We start from the raw sequence: 22,186 nt of genomic DNA, 5'->3' as shown, positions 1-22,186 counted from the left end.
AAAAATGCAGCGGTGGGTTGGCTCATCATAGGTACATATAGGTATACATGTATAGGTGCGTATAGCTAATCAAGTTTCGACTTAACATTACATCATACGAAATGTACTAGTATTTTACAATTAGAATAGAAGAATAGAAGAAATTTATTCAGAAAACGCTTAAGTTTGGGTACCTAATACATGAGACGACAGAATCAATTTATTATTAAGCGTCACTGAAAAGGTCTCCACTCAGCTTAATGTCAAGATACCACCTAAGGATCTCGACGCTGGTCTTCCGTGGAAACAATTAGCGTGGGTAGTTTTGAAGAAATGATAAGGTTTGTATCCGTATTGTTATCGGTGCAGGTGTACGTGGGCACGTGGGCGCGCGTGTACGAGCGCGAGGCGCGCGCGGCGTGCGAGGCGGCGCGCGCCGCGCCCGCGCCGCCGCTCGCCGCCACCGCCGACACGCCGCTCGACGCGGTGAGTACTGCTCTAATATCAGATAAATATATAACTATATACCTACTGTTCGTGTGAGTTTTATAAAGAATACGTCCATTACAAACTCGTAACAGGGCTCGATGAATTGAAAGTTGTCGCATTCGGTTCGTGTTCGCAGGTGTTGACGGTGGTGGAAAACATCTGCAATGCGGAACAAGACTTCTGCACGCAGTTCTTTTTCCTGGACGTGGATGTCAAGGTACAACTTCCTTTATTGTTTATTATGCACAACAAACTTGAGACAGGGTTATAAAATTCGTCGATTTGATCCAACCTGTTACGTTAGAAGCTCAGTTTCCGATTCGTAGATAGACCTAGCTCACTCTGCACAGACTGCAATGACTAACTGTATCAGTGGCTCCATAAGCATATTTTTTTATTAAAAAAATATGATGTTTATCACGCCATCTCCCGTTCCTGTCAAAGTAGTGCTAATGTAGTGGCTACAATATCCCCCATCACGCAGTAATTCGAACTGACAAGGTTACGACTTGTGTTAGATTGTACTAGATTCCAGTGTTAAAAGCTCTCAAAATGTTCATTCTTCTAACTCCCAGGGATCCGACGGCATCACGTATGACATGATTCTGTTGACGCTTCCACGAACCGTTTCAGTCATCACACCCATAATAGATCAATCGCTTCAATCAGGAATATTTCTTGAAGCCTGGAAGGAAGCTCTTAATTAACCCGTCCCTAAAATTAGCAATCCACCCGACTAAAAAGATATCCGACCAATCAGTTTCTTGTCGAAAATTATAGAAAAAGTGGTAAGCCAACAAGTGACTGAGTTTCTTGAAGCTAACTGTTACATTGACCTTCCAAGAAAGCAATAAGTTCGGAATATTTACGAATATTCGAACCAGTCAAATTTAATTCAATTATACTGCGCACTTCATCGACGATTCAAACGACCAATCATCAGGTTTAAATTTCAAAGCTCGAAGAGCGGCTAAGTGTTCATTAAAAGTGTTTAAGAAAGCCCTAAAATTAGACTTCAAATTTATAATGGTTGGAAGCGACATGATAGCTTCTAAATGTGAATCCGTATCCGCAATAAGTCGATAATTGGAAAATCGGTTTTCCAATAGGGTCAGAGCAACGCTATAGTTCTGATCATTAAGCGGCAAGTGCTTGACTAAATTAAGAGTTTCACCTGATAAACATGATATCAGATAATGTAATTTTCTCACAGGTTTAATGGTAGCATTCTCGTCAGTTATACTTTTGAAAATGATTATGAAATTTGTGTGAAGTGAAATGCGCGGCAGAGGTATATCCGGCATACAAAACTGTGAAGCAGTTACGTTTGACATCGTCGATTCATCGACAGGAAATACCGAATATCGAAACCTTGCAAAGCTAACACTTACATCGTTCAATTTCACGTCATATTCCAAATATTCTTGGAGATGCTTATCAGGGTCGAAACCGGCACGTTTACCCGCCTCCACTGACACATAAGCGTCTTGAAACTCCTTTTTGATGTGATTTATATCACTGTACCATGTTTTGAATTCGAGACGTTTATCAGTATCGGTCGCAGACTTGGCCGCATTGTTAGATCTATTTGAAGTTTTCTCATTTTAAACGTATTTCGACACTCATTTCTTGCTACACTGCGTACCACTTCAAGTCTAATACGAACAACAAAATCAAAAACAACGAGCCTCTGGTTGCACACTCGATTTGTTTTTAACCTCAAAGACTAACGTGACACTGATAAATCAAATCGAATGATATGTCAAGGGCACAGACTAAAATAAAATAGCCAAGTCACATCTTTGTCGATTTTGAATAACATCCCAAGTAAAATAAACGCATTGTAAAACTGATTTTCTACACAGAACTTGGCACCCAAAATCTCAATTCTTTTGTAAGCAAAGCCAACAAAACGCTTATACTCGTACTTCATATGGAACTTGGCTCTCATTTCACATTTGTGTTTTTGATGGGATTAAAATTATTTCTGTTAGTAGGTAAATTAAATAGTCCCTTTTTTGTAACTTGTTGCAATGTGAAGAGCGACGGCAGCGACGGCGGCAGCGAGGCGAGCGAGGAGACGGCGGCGCGGCGCGGCGCCGGCGCGGAGGCGCGCCGCATGATGGCCGAGCTGTTCCCCGCGCTCGAGGCCGAGCTGGTCGCGCTCGTCAACCACCTCGAGCGGCAGCCTTAGTGAGCACTAGTGTATATTTGTATGATGTCGGCGCGGAGGCGCGCCGCATGATGGCCGAGCTGTTCCCCGCGCTCGAGGCCGAGCTGGTCGCGCTCGTCAACCACCTCGAGCGGCAGCCTTAGTGAGCACTAGTGTATAGTTGTATGATGTCGGCGCGGAGGCGCGCCGCATGATGGCCGAGCTGTTCCCCGCGCTCGAGGCCGAGCTGGTCGCGCTCGTCAACCACCTCGAGCGGCAGCCTTAGTGAGCACTAGTGTATAGTTGTATTATGTCGGCGCGGAGGCGCGCCGCATGATGGCCGAGCTGTTCCCCGCGCTCGAGGCCGAGCTGGTCGCGCTCGTCAACCACCTCGAGCGGCAGCCTTAGTGAGCACTAGTGTATAGTTGTATGATGTCGGCGCGGAGGCGCGCCGCATGATGGCCGAGCTGTTCCCCGCGCTCGAGGCCGAGCTGGTCGCGCTCGTCAACCACCTCGAGCGGCAGCCTTAGTGAGCACTAGTGTATAGTTGTATGATGTCGGCGCGGAGGCGCGCCGCATGATGGCCGAGCTGTTCCCCGCGCTCGAGGCCGAGCTGGTCGCGCTCGTCAACCACCTCGAGCGGCAGCCTTAGTGAGCACTAGTGTATAGTTGTATGATGTCGGCGCGGAGGCGCGCCGCATGATGGCCGAGCTGTTCCCCGCGCTCGAGGCCGAGCTGGTCGCGCTCGTCAACCACCTCGAGCGGCAGCCTTAGTGAGCACTAGTGTATAGTTGTATGATGTCGGCGCGGAGGCGCGCCGCATGATGGCCGAGCTGTTCCCCGCGCTCGAGGCCGAGCTGGTCGCGCTCGTCAACCACCTCGAGCGGCAGCCTTAGTGAGCACTAGTGTATAGTTGTATGATGTCGGCGCGGAGGCGCGCCGCATGATGGCCGAGCTGTTCCCCGCGCTCGAGGCCGAGCTGGTCGCGCTCGTCAACCACCTCGAGCGGCAGCCTTAGTGAGCACTAGTGTATAGTTGTATGATGTCGGCGCGGAGGCGCGCCGCATGATGGCCGAGCTGTTCCCCGCGCTCGAGGCCGAGCTGGTCGCGCTCGTCAACCACCTCGAGCGGCAGCCTTAGTGAGCACTAGTGTATAGTTGTATGATGTCGGCGCGGAGGCGCGCCGCATGATGGCCGAGCTGTTCCCCGCGCTCGAGGCCGAGCTGGTCGCGCTCGTCAACCACCTCGAGCGGCAGCCTTAGTGAGCACTAGTGTATAGTTGTATGATGTCGGCGCGGAGGCGCGCCGCATGATGGCCGAGCTGTTCCCCGCGCTCGAGGCCGAGCTGGTCGCGCTCGTCAACCACCTCGAGCGGCAGCCTTAGTGAGCACTAGTGTATAGTTGTATGATGTCGGCGCGGAGGCGCGCCGCATGATGGCCGAGCTGTTCCCCGCGCTCGAGGCCGAGCTGGTCGCGCTCGTCAACCACCTCGAGCGGCAGCCTTAGTGAGCACTAGTGTATAGTTGTATGATGTCGGCGCGGAGGCGCGCCGCATGATGGCCGAGCTGTTCCCCGCGCTCGAGGCCGAGCTGGTCGCGCTCGTCAACCACCTCGAGCGGCAGCCTTAGTGAGCACTAGTGTATAGTTGTATGATGTCGGCGCGGAGGCGCGCCGCATGATGGCCGAGCTGTTCCCCGCGCTCGAGGCCGAGCTGGTCGCGCTCGTCAACCACCTCGAGCGGCAGCCTTAGTGAGCACTAGTGTATAGTTGTATGATGTCGGCGCGGAGGCGCGCCGCATGATGGCCGAGCTGTTCCCCGCGCTCGAGGCCGAGCTGGTCGCGCTCGTCAACCACCTCGAGCGGCAGCCTTAGTGAGCACTAGTGTATAGTTGTATGATGTCGGCGCGGAGGCGCGCCGCATGATGGCCGAGCTGTTCCCCGCGCTCGAGGCCGAGCTGGTCGCGCTCGTCAACCACCTCGAGCGGCAGCCTTAGTGAGCACTAGTGTATAGTTGTATGATGTCGGCGCGGAGGCGCGCCGCATGATGGCCGAGCTGTTCCCCGCGCTCGAGGCCGAGCTGGTCGCGCTCGTCAACCACCTCGAGCGGCAGCCTTAGTGAGCACTAGTGTATAGTTGTATGATGTCGGCGCGGAGGCGCGCCGCATGATGGCCGAGCTGTTCCCCGCGCTCGAGGCCGAGCTGGTCGCGCTCGTCAACCACCTCGAGCGGCAGCCTTAGTGAGCACTAGTGTATAGTTGTATGATGTCGGCGCGGAGGCGCGCCGCATGATGGCCGAGCTGTTCCCCGCGCTCGAGGCCGAGCTGGTCGCGCTCGTCAACCACCTCGAGCGGCAGCCTTAGTGAGCACTAGTGTATAGTTGTATGATGTCGGCGCGGAGGCGCGCCGCATGATGGCCGAGCTGTTCCCCGCGCTCGAGGCCGAGCTGGTCGCGCTCGTCAACCACCTCGAGCGGCAGCCTTAGTGAGCACTAGTGTATAGTTGTATGATGTCGGCGCGGAGGCGCGCCGCATGATGGCCGAGCTGTTCCCCGCGCTCGAGGCCGAGCTGGTCGCGCTCGTCAACCACCTCGAGCGGCAGCCTTAGTGAGCACTAGTGTATAGTTGTATGATGTCGGCGCGGAGGCGCGCCGCATGATGGCCGAGCTGTTCCCCGCGCTCGAGGCCGAGCTGGTCGCGCTCGTCAACCACCTCGAGCGGCAGCCTTAGTGAGCACTAGTGTATAGTTGTATGATGTCGGCGCGGAGGCGCGCCGCATGATGGCCGAGCTGTTCCCCGCGCTCGAGGCCGAGCTGGTCGCGCTCGTCAACCACCTCGAGCGGCAGCCTTAGTGAGCACTAGTGTATAGTTGTATGATGTCGGCGCGGAGGCGCGCCGCATGATGGCCGAGCTGTTCCCCGCGCTCGAGGCCGAGCTGGTCGCGCTCGTCAACCACCTCGAGCGGCAGCCTTAGTGAGCACTAGTGTATAGTTGTATGATGTCGGCGCGGAGGCGCGCCGCATGATGGCCGAGCTGTTCCCCGCGCTCGAGGCCGAGCTGGTCGCGCTCGTCAACCACCTCGAGCGGCAGCCTTAGTGAGCACTAGTGTATAGTTGTATGATGTCGGCGCGGAGGCGCGCCGCATGATGGCCGAGCTGTTCCCCGCGCTCGAGGCCGAGCTGGTCGCGCTCGTCAACCACCTCGAGCGGCAGCCTTAGTGAGCACTAGTGTATAGTTGTATGATGTCGGCGCGGAGGCGCGCCGCATGATGGCCGAGCTGTTCCCCGCGCTCGAGGCCGAGCTGGTCGCGCTCGTCAACCACCTCGAGCGGCAGCCTTAGTGAGCACTAGTGTATAGTTGTATGATGTCGGCGCGGAGGCGCGCCGCATGATGGCCGAGCTGTTCCCCGCGCTCGAGGCCGAGCTGGTCGCGCTCGTCAACCACCTCGAGCGGCAGCCTTAGTGAGCACTAGTGTATAGTTGTATGATGTCGGCGCGGAGGCGCGCCGCATGATGGCCGAGCTGTTCCCCGCGCTCGAGGCCGAGCTGGTCGCGCTCGTCAACCACCTCGAGCGGCAGCCTTAGTGAGCACTAGTGTATAGTTGTATGATGTCGGCGCGGAGGCGCGCCGCATGATGGCCGAGCTGTTCCCCGCGCTCGAGGCCGAGCTGGTCGCGCTCGTCAACCACCTCGAGCGGCAGCCTTAGTGAGCACTAGTGTATAGTTGTATGATGTCGGCGCGGAGGCGCGCCGCATGATGGCCGAGCTGTTCCCCGCGCTCGAGGCCGAGCTGGTCGCGCTCGTCAACCACCTCGAGCGGCAGCCTTAGTGAGCACTAGTGTATAGTTGTATGATGTCGGCGCGGAGGCGCGCCGCATGATGGCCGAGCTGTTCCCCGCGCTCGAGGCCGAGCTGGTCGCGCTCGTCAACCACCTCGAGCGGCAGCCTTAGTGAGCACTAGTGTATATTTGTATGATGTCGGCGCGGAGGCGCGCCGCATGATGGCCGAGCTGTTCCCCGCGCTCGAGGCAGAGCTGGTCGCGCTCGTCAACCACCTCGAGCGGCAGCCTTAGTGAGCATTAGTGTATAGTTGTATGATGTCGGCGCGGAGGCGCGCCGCATGATGGCCGAGCTGTTCCCCGCGCTCGAGGCCGAGCTGGTCGCGCTCGTCAACCACCTCGAGCGGCAGCCTTAGTGAGCACTAGTGTATAGTTGTATGATGTCGGCGCGGAGGCGCGCCGCATGATGGCCGAGCTGTTCCCCGCGCTCGAGGCCGAGCTGGTCGCGCTCGTCCACCACCTCGAGCGGCAGCCTTAGTGAGCACTAGTGTATAGTTGTATGATGTCGGCGCGGAGGCGCGCCGCATGATGGCCGAGCTGTTCCCCGCGCTCGAGGCCGAGCTGGTCGCGCTCGTCAACCACCTCGAGCGGCAGCCTTAGTGAGCACTAGTGTATAGTTGTATGATGTCGGCGCGGAGGCGCGCCGCATGATGGCCGAGCTGTTCCCTCGAGGCCGAGCACTGGGAACAGCTCGTCATCTGTGATATCATTGATATAGAGCACAAATAATATTTACTCTCAATAAATAAAAATAAAAAATAATAATAACAGAGGTCCTAGGTGTGATCCCTGTGGCACACCGGAAGTTATAGGTTTGTAACAAGAAGCGTGTCCCTGCAAAGCATCTGCTTGTGAACGATTCTCAAGATACGATTTTATCCAGCGGAACAGGTCGCCGTGTATACCGAACTGCCAGAGCTTCAAAAGTAAGCGCTCATGATAAACCTTATCAAATGCCTTGGCAAAATCAGTATACACTGCGTCCAACTGATAGTTGTTATCTAGCGCATCCAATATGGTTTCTGTATAAGATAAGAGATTCGAATCAACACTACGACCGCTGAGAAAACCATGTTGGTTTGGAATGATATGTGGACGCAATGCAGAAGAAAGTTGATCAGTGACTATTTTCTCAAGGATCTTACCAAGTATGTTCATTATATAAATCACATATCTGTGCACCATTAGAGGCGGTTATTCCATTATCATGCATTACCCGTGGAAGACCACTTAAAGCGAAAACTGATTTTATGTATGTCCAGAAAAATTTAGGGTAAGTATTGATTTTAGTTTCAGTATAGTTAATATAATCTCTGTAACATATAGGTTCCAATGTAGAGATTCTTTTTCTTGATAATTTACGTATAAGTATCTAAGTCCAGGGGATTACCATAAGTCTTGCACAGCTTATGATATTTCTTTTTTTCATTTATCAGTCTTCTAAGGGGCCTAGTATACCACGGGGGGCTAGAACAGGATGTGCGTTGAGGAACCTTGTTATGTATGTATGTCTATGTATCTGTATAGTTAGACGTTTTTAAGTACAGATGCCGTCAAACTTCTTGAACATTTGACCTTGCATGCGCAGATGCGATTTTTAGGTGTCGTTGGGAGGGGGCGGGCGGTGGCGGCGTGGCGGGCGGCAGGGGTGTCTCGTCGCGTCCGCACGATTGGTCAATCAGTTGACGTTTGCGTTCCGCGCCACGTTCACGTTCCTTTGCCTCCCGCGTACACTTGCGTGCAGTGATAAAGCCAATTGTTATTGTTGAGTTTCTTATTAAAAAAAATTGTTGAGTTTTTGTTAAAGTATTGTTATAGGTATTGAACATTATTGTTGAGTTTCTTGTTAATTTTTTTGTTGCGTTTATTTATTGTTATAGTTATTGCTTGACTTTGACGTTATAATGCCACGTCAAAATAATACAGTTTTAAAAAGACAAGCGCGGAAGATGGTGTACGATGTGTACTGTTTTTTTAAGAAGGACGGAAAGGGTTTTATTGAAACTGTGAAAAACACTGCCAACGCCACAAAAACGTCTGTGAGCACAGTCCGCCGAATTATTAATGAAGCGAAGGGCTCTGACTTGCTCACTGTCTTTCGAACCCCAGGAAAAAAAAGATCTGGCAAAAAGAAAGCAACGGGCATTGATAGTTTTGATCAAGCGGTTATTCGGAGGTGCATTCACAATTACCATAAAACAAATAACGAATTCCCCACCGTAGAAAAACTCAGAAAAAAATTAAAAGACGATATAAGTTTTGATGGCTCGCAAGCAAGTTTGCGTCGAATTTTAAAACAGTTACGCTTCAGGTGGAAAAAAACTGAAAACAACAGAAAACTTTTAATAGAAAAAAGTAACATACGATTGTTACGAATTGAGTATCTACAGAAAATTTGTAAATATAGGCAAGAAGGAAGACCTATAATATACACTGACGAGTCATATGTCGTCTCGTCACATGCAAGCAGCAAGGCGTGGACCGACGAGTCTACGCAAGGTTTAAAAAAACCTATTTCGAAAGGACAGCGCGTGGTAATAGTTCACGCTGGCTCCGAAAACGGATTTGTGCCAAATGCACAACTCGTGTTTAAAGCGGGCACAAAAAGTGGAGATTATCATGACAACATGAATTTCATTAATTATGAAAAATGGCTGCGCAATCAGTTGATACCAAACCTGCCTCCAAATTCAGTAATCGTGGTCGATAATGCGTCGTACCATAACAAGCAATTCGAAACTGCCCCAACCTCAAACTCAAACAAAGCTGTAATGCGTCAATGGTTGAAAGATAAAGGAGTACAGTATGATGAAAAAATGTACAAGCCACAGCTATACAAACTCGTACTAGCGCACAAACAACAAAAAGGCGTGATTATACACGGATCGACCTAGTCCCACAATAAGCTATAAGACTTGTGTTGTGGGCTCAATAATTATACCGAGATTTGAAATAAAAATTAGGTACTTTTTTTGCACGTATGTGTACGATGCGCAAACTCTCCCCCACCACCGCGCCTAGTGTTCAAGAAGTTTGACGGCATCTGTATGTTTATTCATACTATTTAATGACTTGTGTTGTTTGGTTATATTCAATTCGACTTTTAATTTTAATTTTTTTGTTGTTTTTCTTTGTGCCACCTACCGTATATTCTAATTTTATTGTCCCCGATACCCAAAGGTTGTCTGGTAGAGATCGCTCTTAAGCGATAAGACCACCTGTTACCTCTATCAAATTGTCTTTGTTTGTTTCTGTACATTTATTGTAAACTATGTGGGGTGTGCAATAAAGAGTATTGTATTGTATTGTAAGGAAGTATTTATTGCCGTAGCGGGGCAATGCGCGCGCTGGCATGCGTGGGCACGCGCGTGCTCGGCGACGGCGCGGGCACGCCGGCCGGCGGCGGCGGCGGCGGCGGCGGGGAGGGCCGCTGGGCGCGCACGGCGCTGGCGGCGGTGGCCGTGGCGGCCAAGCGCGGCGCCGACCGCGTCGTGGCCGAGCGCCTCGCCGCCCTGCCCGAGGCGGCGCGCCAGGCCGCCCGCCGGCCCAAGGCGGGGCTGCTGGGGTGAGGCCGTGTGGCGTGTGCGGCCGTTTGTAGCGCTGCACACATCTATTGCACACTTTTACTTCACTAGCTAAGTGTTTTAACAATCTTGCAAGCCTCTTTTTGCTTGTAAAAGCCGTATTGAAAAATGAATTTTTTTTTATAATACCATTATTTAGTATCATCGAGCTGATTTGACGATGGAGTCAGAAAATGAACAGTGAAAAACTTTTGTGGTTACAAGTAGGCTCCTCGAGATTGGGTATTCATATGATTCATTTCGACGAGTCCAATTCTTTATTGTAACAATTTTCAGATTCTTATCGGAGTTCGAAGAATTAAGCTCGGTTTGCGAGGCGATCTTCGGTCGCAGCGGGCGGCGCGCGGACCTGGAGCGGTGGTACGCGGCGCTCGGCGGCGCCATGCTGGCCGCCGTGGCCGCCGCCGAGCACCCGCGGACACCCCGCCCCGTGCTGCGCCTCGAGAACTACCACAAGCTGCACGCGCTGCTCGGTGCGTACATCACACGCGGCGCTGGACGCCATGCTGGATATTCGGTGAATGGCAGAACGTACATTTGACGTATAATGTTGTAGTTGTAAAAAGTTAGAGGTTGTCGTGTCATCTCGTTTTGAGAGCACTCCCCTGACTGCCACAGCCGGTATCGGAATTCTTGGCGTCGACATCTCGAGAGAAGTCCAGTTCCGCGGCCATTTAGAGGGTAAGGCTAAATTAGCCTCAAAAAAGAACTCGGTGTGCTCAACAGATCGAGACAGTATTTCACACCGGCCCACCGCCTACAGCTTTATAAGGCGCAGGTGCGCCCACACATGGAATAATGTTCTTATCTATGGCCAGGGGCACCCCAGTACAGTCAGCATCAAAAGTATCGGATCAAACAAGGTTTCAAAAGTATCTACCATTCTGTAACAGCTTAACAAAAGTTGATGGTTCTATATGTAGACCAATTTAGACTGTAAAAGACAATACATAGTTTTGAAGATAACGCCCCAACGCCTAAAGTCTCGGAAGTCCTGCGTATGCTGCTGCTCAAACTCTAAGTTTCAATGTGGCTGAAGCCTGGAAAACTGAATGGACCACTACTTCTGCTGGCTCTCACGTAGAAACCATAGACCCGACTTCTAAACCATTAGGATTCAACCTCCCCCGGAGATTGTGGTGTCGCTTAAATAGACTGAGAACGGGTCACTGTCGCTTCAATTACTTTCTGCATAAATGGGGGTGGAAAGACTCTGCAATGTGCGAGTGTGACGAAGAAGTCCAGACTATGGAGCATATATTTCAGCGATGCCCTCTGCACTCATACTCGGGACCACCAGAGGACCTGCTGCGCCTAACACCCGACGCGATTGCGTGGCTGAACGCTCTGAATATTGACATTTAATTTAAATTTGAATTGTAATGTAATTTTTATTCTGTGATATTTATGTAACTGTCTATTTCTTTTGTATAAGCCATACGGTTAAATAAATAGTTTTGAAGGTGATTTTTAGAGAATTATCCATATTTGGAAAAGTTATTCGGAATATCAGATACTTTTGGCGCGTTGTTTCATCCACTACTTTTGATGCTGACTGTACCAGCTTCTCCCTCTGGACCGCATCCAACGAAGAGCGACCCGAATTGTCGACTGCCAGCGTAGTGCGTACGCTCTGACGCTCATTAAAGAAGGTCTTGATTGGACTCGTGTAACTTGTGAAATGTTTTAACTAGGGCTATCAATTTTGATGTCAATAAAAAAAGTACAGGTCAACGACCTCGTTTTCGAAACAAAGGTAAAATGTAAAAAAAAGTAAATTTTAGAAGACAATTTTTATCTGTTATTAATTCTCGAGTAATTGTGGAAGAGTCTCTGGGATTTTTTTAAATTCATTTAGGAAACAAACAGTCGCATATTAATAAGCTTAAGTGATAAGGTGATAACAAACAGACCTTTATTCTTATTCTTTATTCAGGCAAACACAAAGTATAAGTTTACAGCTACAGCCAAGACACTTATACTGTTAATACATATGTAGTCAGAACATAAAATTAGTAAACTTGTATTACACACATTATACATTTTTGGAACTATCTCTAGAATTAAACATACATATAATGTATTACTAAGTTACATAGAGATTTAAAAAAAATTGATATTAAGTAACATAGGTAGAGTTTAAAAAAATCCTGATACTACGTTGTAGGGACGGCCAGTTGTCTGAGAATATGTCTGCATTTTGGACTGTAGCTATGAAGTTATTTAGTAATTCTATTTCTCGGTACGTGGGTGAATTTGAACCGTGATAGGTGCGAACATTTGGATATGCGAAAAGGTTTCTGGCTCTACATGCGCTACGCCCTACTGCAGCTATGTAGTTATCTGGGGTAAAAATACGCATACGTTCCAGAACGGATGGGTTGACAATATGATTTCTTAGAAGCAGACAATAGTGTAAGGCAAGCGTTTGCTTACGCCTTAGTTCGAGAGACTCTAGCCCTACCATTCCCAATACAAAGGATGATGGAAATAAGTACGGGTAGTATCCGTAATACCTTTTGTAAAGATGTCTAGCAAATTTACGTTGGACGCGCTCGACCATAATGGTATATTTTGCTTCCCGAGGGTCCCATGCGATAGAACTGTACTCAGGCTTGCTGCGAACATAGGCATTATAAAGAATTATTGCGATTTTAGGGTCACGAAATTCAGAAGTCGTTCTAATAATGAACCCTAAAATTTTGTAGGCACTTTCGCAGATATTTATAATGTGTGAGTGCATGTTTAGCTTAGTGTCGAGTGTTAAACCTAGATCCTTTATTTCTGTTACTCGGTCAAAGGGAATGTTAGTAAGAGTATATGTCTGAAGGATAGGATCTATAGACCGGCTAAAACTTATTACTTTGCACTTAGATTCATTCAGGTACAAGCGGTTTGTTTTACTCCAGCTGTCAACCATGTTGATTCTTTGTTGCAGTACCGTACAGTCGGATGCATTTACGACAGGTTGAATTATTTTAAGATCATCTGCATAGAGTAGTGATTCCACACCTGCGAATAAAAGAATATAAATATAGTTAATAAACAGATCGAAACAGGGAAGGTGTTAGGCATTTTCTTGTCTGTCACGCATACAGGGACTTCAAAACATCGGTAGGTAATTAATGAATGCATGACATAGTAGGGAACTTAAAATGGAATACTAAACCAATTAAAAATATATACCGGGTGTTTCCCGTAACACGAGCAAATAATTAAACCATATATTGTACTCCTCACTCAAACGACGTAACTTTTGATTAACAACTTTTAAAAATTGCGAAATCTTTAGATTTTATCTTTTTCATACAAATTAAATATTATGTTCTATGTACGCTGACATCAGTGTGTTTGACGTTGCTTGTCACGCTTTAAACATAACAAAATTCGCAATACATTGCGTCTTAGAATTAACTTTAAAGAGTAATAAAAATTAAAACATAAGTTATTTTTAAAAGTTGCTGAACAAATGTTGGTGAGTTTGAGGAGTACAGCCTACAGTTTAATTTACCTATTGCTCCTGTTACAGGAAACACCCGGTATAGTCACTAGTTTAATAGGTACTTAGAAGAAAACATACAATATTGACGGAGAAAAAATAGAACTTCGCAGAGTATTTACAAAATTATTTGACTGTAGTTATGATTCAAATGTATGCCCTAATTCATAAGCTATCGAATGATTTTTTTTTTATGTGCGATAGGTAAATGGACAGATAATCGTACATTAACCAAGTGCAATCGTGTTTGGCCTCATAAAACTTTGGAGGGGTGCATTTTTAAAATGGTTCAGAAAAAACAGGCATGGGGGCATTTGTCGATAAAATCCATCGTACTATACGTGGTTAACGGCTCCACTATACGTGCACAAACACATTGTATAAAATTGATTATTAAAATTATATTTAAAAATTGGTTGATGTAAATAAATAATAAAAATAATAATTGAGATGATAACGGTTGCGAGCGTATGTGTTGCAGCGGCCCGGCGCGCGCCGGCGCTGGACGCGCTGCGGCGCGAGGCGCGCGCGCGCTACTCGGAGGCGCTGCGCCAGTACGTCACGCAGTACTTCGGCCGCCCGCTTGACAAGCTCACACAGTTCTTCGAGGTATCATTTTTTTATAACAAGCTTTCATATTTTATACGGGTCGAAAACATTTTCGCAAATCGTTGGTAAAAGTGAAGTAAAATTTTATATTATTTGGTTATTTTCAAATTCCGTTAATCAAGACACATAGACGAAATGGACACATACAATTTTTGAGGCATAGTAATTGAAGATATGACATGGGGATGTGTGTGATGCCCTTGAGGCCTACTTGCAGAAAATTTTTTGAATTTTGTGTGTGTTGACCAAGCGAAAATTAATGTATTAAGCCTCGTAGGTACGCACTTGTAGATGTAACCGCTGCGGCACGCAGTCATTTCATACTGTAAGTTGGGGGTTAACTGCTACGACCACGAACGGTTGCAAACTAAAGTTGAAGTAGCGGCCCGCTTCGCGTCGCACCGCCGTGTTCGCAAGCGAGTGTGTAATATGGGCACAGAATAGTTAATAATAGGTACTACCGTACAGAAATGACACTTCCTTCAAAACCGAAGTTTGACAGCGATTCAGGGTCGAATCATGCTGTTCCTTTCTAATGTATGGCACTACCCCTTTCGGCTATTTAAGGTTGTCAAAATTCAAGTGATCATCTTATCTGTGGTCGTGCACGCATAGGGACGTCGAGTCATGCCAGCCCTAATATTTGCTCGGAGCAATGCCGAGCCGGACGGAGCCGAGAATGACCGAAAGGAGGAGTGTCGCCCCACCGCACCGGCACGGGCACGTAACGTGCAGGTGTGGTAAGCTTCCCGCTGCGCAGGGCGTGGCGGAGGCGGTGGCGGGCGGCGCGCGCGAGGAGGAGGTGTGCTACCGCGCCGCCTTCAGCAAGCACGAGCTGCGCCGCCTGCTCGCCATGTACCCCGCGCCCGAGGTGCGCCGCTCGCTGCACCGCCTCTACCGGACCGTCGAGAAGCACCTCAGCGAGGAGGGCGGCCTGCTGCAGGTCGTGTGGCGCGCCATGCAGGAGGAGTTCCTGCAGCAGCACCAGGCGTTGCAGGTGCGTCTCCCGACCTACCCTCTTATCCGAACAGGTTCCACGGACCACTAACTGTACAGTACTCTCTACCTGTCACATTTACTTGAAACTGGGTTTAAACATTGTTTTGATAAATTATTTTAACTTTATGGTGAACACGGAATATTGAATATTAAAAGTGATTAAAACAATGAATTTGTGGACACTAAATTGACTAATCATGAAACTTTTCCTGATGGTGTCAGTAATAGTACATTCCTATAGAGGACGGCCGCGTCTCCCTATCCGACCTCGCTACGCTCGGCCGTCTATATCTACTTGGCCTGCAACCCTTCGTTTCCCGCCGAGATTTGTATAGTGCTTTTCTCAAACTTGCAATGAAATAATTTTTAAAAAAATAGGATGATGATGATGATGATTGTTTCATGTCCTAATGTGATAAGCTATTCAGTGCGTGGGGTATTGAAGGGGAACAAAAATGTAATTATTTTGGCGCTACCACGCACGCCATTACGATTTTTTTTTTCTTTTTTCTTTTTTGTGTTTTTTGTTGTTACCGATAGGGGAACGAAAATTTGATTATTTTTACGCTACGACGCACGGTTTAGGAGATACAGCCCTATAAAGATTTCAGCATGACTGAAAAAAAATAAAACTTTTTGGGGCTGTATCTCCTAAACCGTGCGTCGTAGCGCAAAAATAATGAAATTTTTGTTCCCCTTTGAATCCCGGAAGTAATATTTAACAAACACAAAAAGAAAAAAAAAAAGACAAAAATATGAAAAAAATCATACTGGCACAATTTTGCTTATAGGTTTTTTATAGTTGAATGCCAAGACGTGCCATTATTTGACGTTAAAAAACAAAAGAAGGTTGCCTTACAGGCCTAGGTGTGTAAGGCTGTATGAAATTTCTTTACATATCATCATCACTCATCGCACCTGATATGTACTATTTCCCGACCTAATTTGAAGTAAGTCATGTCAACATTTCATTACAAGCTTGAGAAAAATAACATTACAGTTATTAGGTACTTGTACCATCAGCTGTAAAAGCACAACAACATTGCACGAAATAAACTTTTTACGAGGCGATTTAATTGAAAAGAGTGTGTGCAGTCATGCCTCGCTCGAAGCAAGCGAACGATGCCTCGGGCGAAGCTCATGTGTAGAAGTGATCTACGAAACAATTAGCAGCGTATGGACACACTATATGCCTACGAGTCGTCTTAACGTGGGTATTGTAATGTTCCCCTCAGGCGCGCATCGCGGCGTGCTACCCGGGCGCGGGGCTGGCGCTGCCGCTCAGCACGCAGGACATCCTCGACGCCTTCTCCGACATCGCGCGCGAGCACTGACCCGCACGCTGCTTGCACGCTGGAGGCCGCTAGCGACACTCCACGGACTAAACGCTAGGCTCTACTTAGGCTGCTCCGAGCCGTGACCCCTGTTGGCCTCAAGTGTTAATACATCTATGAATATTTTCCAATTCCCCCATTTTATATTAAATAATAAACAATAAACAACGTGGTCTCATGGAACAAGTTTGTTTCAAATGATTGGAGAGGATAAAGGGTTTTCTTTCTAATGTTATTACTTGATTATTCTGAAATGTAAATCTAATAATCCTTAAGAAAAAATATATATTTATAATTTAGTGTTATTTTATCCATTAATAAATTACACAATATACTCTTTTAAAAATTTTTTGTTTGTCACACTCCGTACTCTAGGTCCTTCCTTCTTTTTTGGGATTATCTTTAAGGTTATTTCACAAGAGGTGACCTGGCCTGGCCCGTGTGTAGGTAAGACAAACATGTATACAATATTATAAATTGAAGAAAGATTGGTTGTATTTAGATTTAGGGGAATGTAGAATATTTCGGATATAAATAAGATTTTATAAAATATTTTTATTTTAAAGGTTGTAAATAATAGATCTCATTTTAATTGCTTTACATTTGTAAAATGACTTCTTTTGGCGTGTTGTTCTAAGAGTGTAGTATAGACCCTACTGATACCGACTTCACACATTCTTGCATTTAAGTTGGAGGTGCGGAAATAAAACTAGACTTTTGGTTAACTAAATATTTATTAGTTGATTTACTGTATAGTATTGGTTACGCTAATGTGAAATGAACTGCCTAGTCCAGGGACGCCGGGGGCGAGTAGTTAAGGTACACCAGACCGGAAGCCTTAGCCTGCAAGCAAAATCAAAACATAATTAGAAACTACTTCAATAGGGAGTATTACTGGAATGTTCTGCCGCCAGAGTGCAGCACTAGCACCTTTCGTAAACCATAGACCATAGAGTAACTTATACATACTGTGCCTTAAACTGTTTTTTGACAAGTTTTGACAGATAATAAAATATGACATCGATGCATCAAGGCGGTTTCTTTACAAAGGGCCTACCGGGAAACGCGACAATCAATATTTAGTTATCTGCCTCTCTCGCTCGAATATGCAAGAGCGATAGAGAGGTTAGAACTTAGAAGAAAAACGAGATTTCGTTAAATATCGTTTTTCTTGTTTCGCAGTAGACCCTCAGATTGTGATGGATTGTGGTAGTGGCGCCCCCTACGCAGAGTTCATGATTTCTAATTTACCCCAATATTTAAGAAAGTTGTTGCAAACCATTTCATTGGTGTAACAGTTTTTTTTTATTATGATTAGAATAGAATAGAAAAAATTTATTCAGAAAACGCTTAAGTTTAGGTAAAACATGAGACGACAGAATCAATTTATTATTAAGCGTCACTGAAAAGGTCTCCACTCAGCTTAATGTCAAGATACCACCTAAGGGTCTCGACGCTGGTCTTCCGTGGAAACCTTTCCGAGAGAGCGCAGCTACACGCTAAAGTACAAAATTTTATATATTTAAGTAAATATCATAAGGCTATACTTATTATTCAATTAAAAACTACAATAACAAATAAATTATTTAAATTATCGGTACCTAAACAGTCAGTCAGTCGTCATACAGTCGTCACAGCAGTTAGTGATGATTATGATGGTTATCACTCATTTGTTTAGGCGCACTTGGATCACGGCTGTTCTGAGCAGTAATCAAGGAGTTGAGAGTAAGAGGTGTCATTTGCTAGGGGCCAAATTGAGATAGTAACTTTCTGCAGTCAAAGATCAGCTGGGATTACCGGTTAGAATTCTTCACATAATACTATTATACGGTACACAGAACACACAGAGACAGAGGTAAGGTTCTTCTACAGTATGGGGTTCTTCAAAAAAGGATGTGTAAGGTTCTTAAGGGTCGGCAATGTGCATGTAACACCTATGGGCCCCATTTCTCAAAACGTATTAAACTAATATGATTAGTTCACAAACTGTCAAGTTGTATAATACCATTTGAGATAATGGGCCCCTGAAGTTATAGGCTACGGTGACTAGTTGAGGTATAAAAAAAAGGTAGAATTTACTTACCAGCACTAAGGTTCCAGCTGTGAAGGCGATGCCAGCAATGAGCACAGCATTGTACTTGCGCTGCTTGGCATCATGGTTGGCCTGCCACGAGCCGCGGGGCACGGGCAGCTCCTCCATGGTGGGCGCCTTGAAGTCTCCCGCATGGTAGCGGCGGACTGCACCAACATAATATTCTCAATCGCATTCTATACATTCTTGACTTTCTGGTGTGTTGACAACAGTGCCTTAGGCAACCACTTAATTTACCTATTTGGTACAGTATTCTACAGTCATACAAATTTTATAACCGATTATGTGGGTTAGTCTCGAATTATCAGTCACATTAGAGATAACATTACATGCCATCAAAATATAAATACAATTACTAGCTAGCAGCTAGTCTCAGGCAATGTAGAGTTCAATTCGACCTTCAGTCAGTCATAACTAACAATAAACGAGGCAGTAAAATCTGTATTGTTTCACATATTACGTTTTTTCCTGTTGACTTAAATAGTGGGAACAAAAGTTAGGTTAGGACTGCAGTTATGTAACTTTTCTAATAGGTAATTACGGGGCTTCAATCTGCTCAGGCACACCCGAAAGTATATAAAAGATTTTATTAATAAAGCAATTAACTTGAAACCACAAAAACAAAAAAGTACTTTACTAAAAGACTTATAGAGCAAATCCCGAAATCGAACTTGATCAAAACAAATGACACTCACCCGATTGTTGGAATACCCTCGACGCGATTTGACGCGCAGCGAACATTTTTCTATTTAATTATGTCTTCGCAGTTATCGCTGAAAGAAAGCAGGTTTTATACTGCTGCTTTGGTTCCCTTCGTCTTCGGAGTTTCGGACGGACCTTCAACTCAACTTCACTTTTTTTTAATGAACCAATCGATAATGTAGACTACGGATACAAATTAATTTAGCCTGTCAAAATTAGTGTTGCCAGACTTGATGTACCGTTAAACCCGAAAAATAGACGGATTTCATGTACACGTGCAAAAAAAACATCAATTATAGCATTAACAATCTGGGGGCCTAAAGCGTAAACCGAAATTCGCAAATTGCGGGGATCTTTCTCTTTTACTCTCACTAAGATGTAATTAGAGTGACAGAGAAAAATGCCCGCAATTGACGAACTTCGAATTTCGCAGGCAAGAGTATCTTTCCGTTTCACCAAATATCAGCACATCGTTTACAATATTTGAACATTGAACATTTTTGGCAATTATAGACAAAGTATTTTTTTACATTTCAAATAATGTTAACGATGTGCTGATATTCCGTGAAACGGAAAACGATTACCAGGTCCGACATTGGGACTGATTTTGGACCCGATATCGGGAAGTGTGGATGTATAGTTGTTAGCTTTGTAGCTGGCCCCCAACGGCTTATCCTTTGTCTATTGTTAACTAAACTTGTTGTGGACCTTATCACTAAAATTTTATCTTTGGATGGTGACACGGCCACAATTCCTTTTGCGTCTGATGGTCTGGAGGCCAGGAGCGCTCTCAATCCGAATGCAGAGATGCCAGATAAACTGGACCGTCAGTGGATGTGGGATGACATAGGCATGAGGCGAATTTTTGATGGCCTGCTGGAAAACGCTGTGGGTACAGACAAGGCTAGTCTTATGGCTGTTTCTAGGCCTGAGGCGGGGGCATGGTTACATGCACTTCCCTCTCCACATGTGGGTACCCTCTTCTCGACAACAACTCGATGCGGGTGGCTGTAGCTCTTCGCTTGGGCTGCGATGTTTACGAACCTCACGTATGCATCTGTGGCACTATGGTTGAGAGTAATGGTCATCACGCGTTGAGTTGTTGTCGGTGTGCGGGGAGGTTTCCACGGCACCATGCCCGGCAAATGATATTGTAAGGAGGGCACTTTTGTCAGTAAATGTACCGTGCTTGATGGAGCCTCCAGGACTAAGCCGGTCCGATGGCATAAGACCTGACGGGCTGATTCTTGTACCATGGGAAAAGGGTAAGTGTTTTCTCTGGGATGCCACTTGTGTCAGCACTTTTGCCGCCTCGCACATTGGCCGGACTGTCCGGACGGCAGGAGCGGCGGCTGAATTTGCGGCACTCCGAAAGCGCGATAAGTACTCGGCGCTGCTGTCGAAGTATATGTTTGTCCCGTTGGCGGCGGAGACGTCCGGGTGTTGGTGTGCCGAGGCCAAAATTTTCTTGGGCGAATTGGGGCGGCGTTTGAGGGAGAGGGGGTCATGGCCCTCGTTTCGGGTCATTCCTGATGCAGAGGCTGTCCATCGCGATTCAGCGTGGTAACGCGGCTAGCGTGATGGGCACCTTTGCGTTTGGGAGGGCTCGGGTTGTTTGATTAGTTTTTGTATTTGTGTCTTTCTGTTTGTTTAAGTCCCGGATAGACGTGCGAGTAAGTTCGCGAACTTACAGCTCAACGACCATTTTCGCTCGTGTGTCAGCCTAAGTACGCGTACTTTACAAGCGAAAAAAGTCATCGAGCCATAAGTTCGCGAACTTACTCGCCCGTCTATCAGCCACTTTAGTTTTACTTCTATTTAGTTTATAGTCCATTTTAATATTTTTTTAGAGTAATTAAGAACGTAATAGTTTTTATTACATATAATAATAAAAAAGCGGCCAAGTGCGAGTCGGACTCGCCCATGAAGGGTTCCGTACCATTTATGACGTATTAAAAAAACACTTTCGGTGGAAGTTTGCATGGTAATGTATATCATATATTTTTTTAGATTTTTCATTCTGTTATTTTAGAAGTTACAGAGGGGGGGGGGCACACATTTTTCCACTTTGGAAGTGTCTCTCGCGCAAACTATTCAGTTTAGAAAAAAATGATATTAGAAACCTCAATATAATTTTTAAAGACCTATCCATAGATATCCCACACGTATGGGTTTAATGAAAAAAGATTTTTTGAGTTTCAGTTCTAAGTATGGGGAACCCCCAAAATTTATTGTTTTTTTTCTATTTTTGTGTAAACATCTTAATGCGGTTCATAGAATACATCTACTTACCAAGTATGAACAGTATAGCTCTTATAGTTTCGGAAAAAAGTTGCTGTGACATAATCGGACAGACAGACGGACATGACGAATCTATAAGGGTTCCGTTTTTTGCCATTTGGCTACAGAACCCTAAAAACTATGGTAAATAGTAAGTACAGGTAATCAAATTTCCTACTAGGTTTTGTCTCATTTTATACATACCTATATCTCATGAAGTATTTAAACGTAACCATTTGTATTTTATACTCTGTTTATACTACATGTATTCTAAAACTTAATATAAACTTATAAAATAAAAATATTTTATTGTTTAAAAATATTATATTATATTGTTTTTTTTTTTAATGTTGTTCAAATAATTGCCGTCGAACGAGCGAGCGAAGCGAAGTGAATTTCTTACATTCGACTTGGAACACACGACACGGCTGGCTAGGGGCACGTTCCCGCATTTCGATGTTTTTAAGCTGAACTATCAGAGGATAGTTTGATAGACAATAACGCTTAAGTTTAATTTGTGCAAATTTAAATGAAATTGGGTAAACGTGTAGTTAAGGGCATTATATTTTAGCTATTAAATTATCAGCAGGCTCGATCAAAGGTGAAGGAGCTAGAAGAGCCCAGAAGGCCAAA

The 22,186-nt window shown here is 46.0% G+C and overlaps 2 protein-coding genes across 2 annotated transcripts in view; one reads left to right on the top strand and one right to left on the bottom strand.

Moving 5' to 3' along the window:
* The window catches only part of LOC133522535 (exocyst complex component 1), a 48,991-nt gene extending 32,166 nt beyond the window's left edge, over positions 1–16,825 (top strand). Inside the window, exons 6-13 of the mRNA XM_061857900.1 lie at positions 349–465; positions 605–685; positions 2,510–2,661; positions 9,786–10,019; positions 10,315–10,511; positions 14,019–14,146; positions 14,907–15,143; positions 16,381–16,825. Coding sequence (XP_061713884.1) covers positions 349–465; positions 605–685; positions 2,510–2,661; positions 9,786–10,019; positions 10,315–10,511; positions 14,019–14,146; positions 14,907–15,143; positions 16,381–16,479 — 1,245 coding nt within the window. The 3' untranslated portion in view covers positions 16,480–16,825. The remainder of the gene's footprint in view (positions 1–348; positions 466–604; positions 686–2,509; positions 2,662–9,785; positions 10,020–10,314; positions 10,512–14,018; positions 14,147–14,906; positions 15,144–16,380) is intronic.
* Positions 16,826–17,194: 369 nt separating this feature from the next.
* On the bottom strand, positions 17,195–19,474 carry LOC133522532 (uncharacterized). Its single transcript, XM_061857897.1, has 3 exons — positions 19,267–19,474; positions 18,563–18,717; positions 17,195–17,322 (listed from the first exon to the last, which is right to left on the bottom strand). The coding sequence occupies exons 1-3, from the start codon at positions 19,310–19,312 to the stop codon at positions 17,266–17,268; spliced, it is 258 nt and encodes an 85-aa protein (XP_061713881.1). The 5' UTR covers positions 19,313–19,474; the 3' UTR covers positions 17,195–17,265.
* Positions 19,475–22,186: the final 2,712 nt, after the last annotated feature.

The sequence above is a fragment of the Cydia pomonella genome, chromosome 11 (assembly GCF_033807575.1).
Source record: "Cydia pomonella isolate Wapato2018A chromosome 11, ilCydPomo1, whole genome shotgun sequence".
NCBI lineage: Eukaryota > Metazoa > Arthropoda > Insecta > Lepidoptera > Tortricidae > Cydia > Cydia pomonella.
Note: the sequence above shows the minus strand (reverse complement) of the source record. Positions and strands in the feature narration are given on the sequence as shown.

Coding starts and splice junctions, on each gene's coding strand:
- LOC133522532 (XM_061857897.1), bottom strand. CDS start 19,312: ATGTTCGCTGCGCGTCAAATCGCGTCGAGGGTATTCCAACAATCGG. Junction 18,718..19,266: donor GAGGGTATTCCAACAATCGG/GTGAGTGTCATT, acceptor ATGTTGGTGCAG/TCCGCCGCTACCATGCGGGA. Junction 17,323..18,562: donor CAGCTGGAACCTTAGTGCTG/GTAAGTAAATTC, acceptor TTTTGCTTGCAG/GCTAAGGCTTCCGGTCTGGT.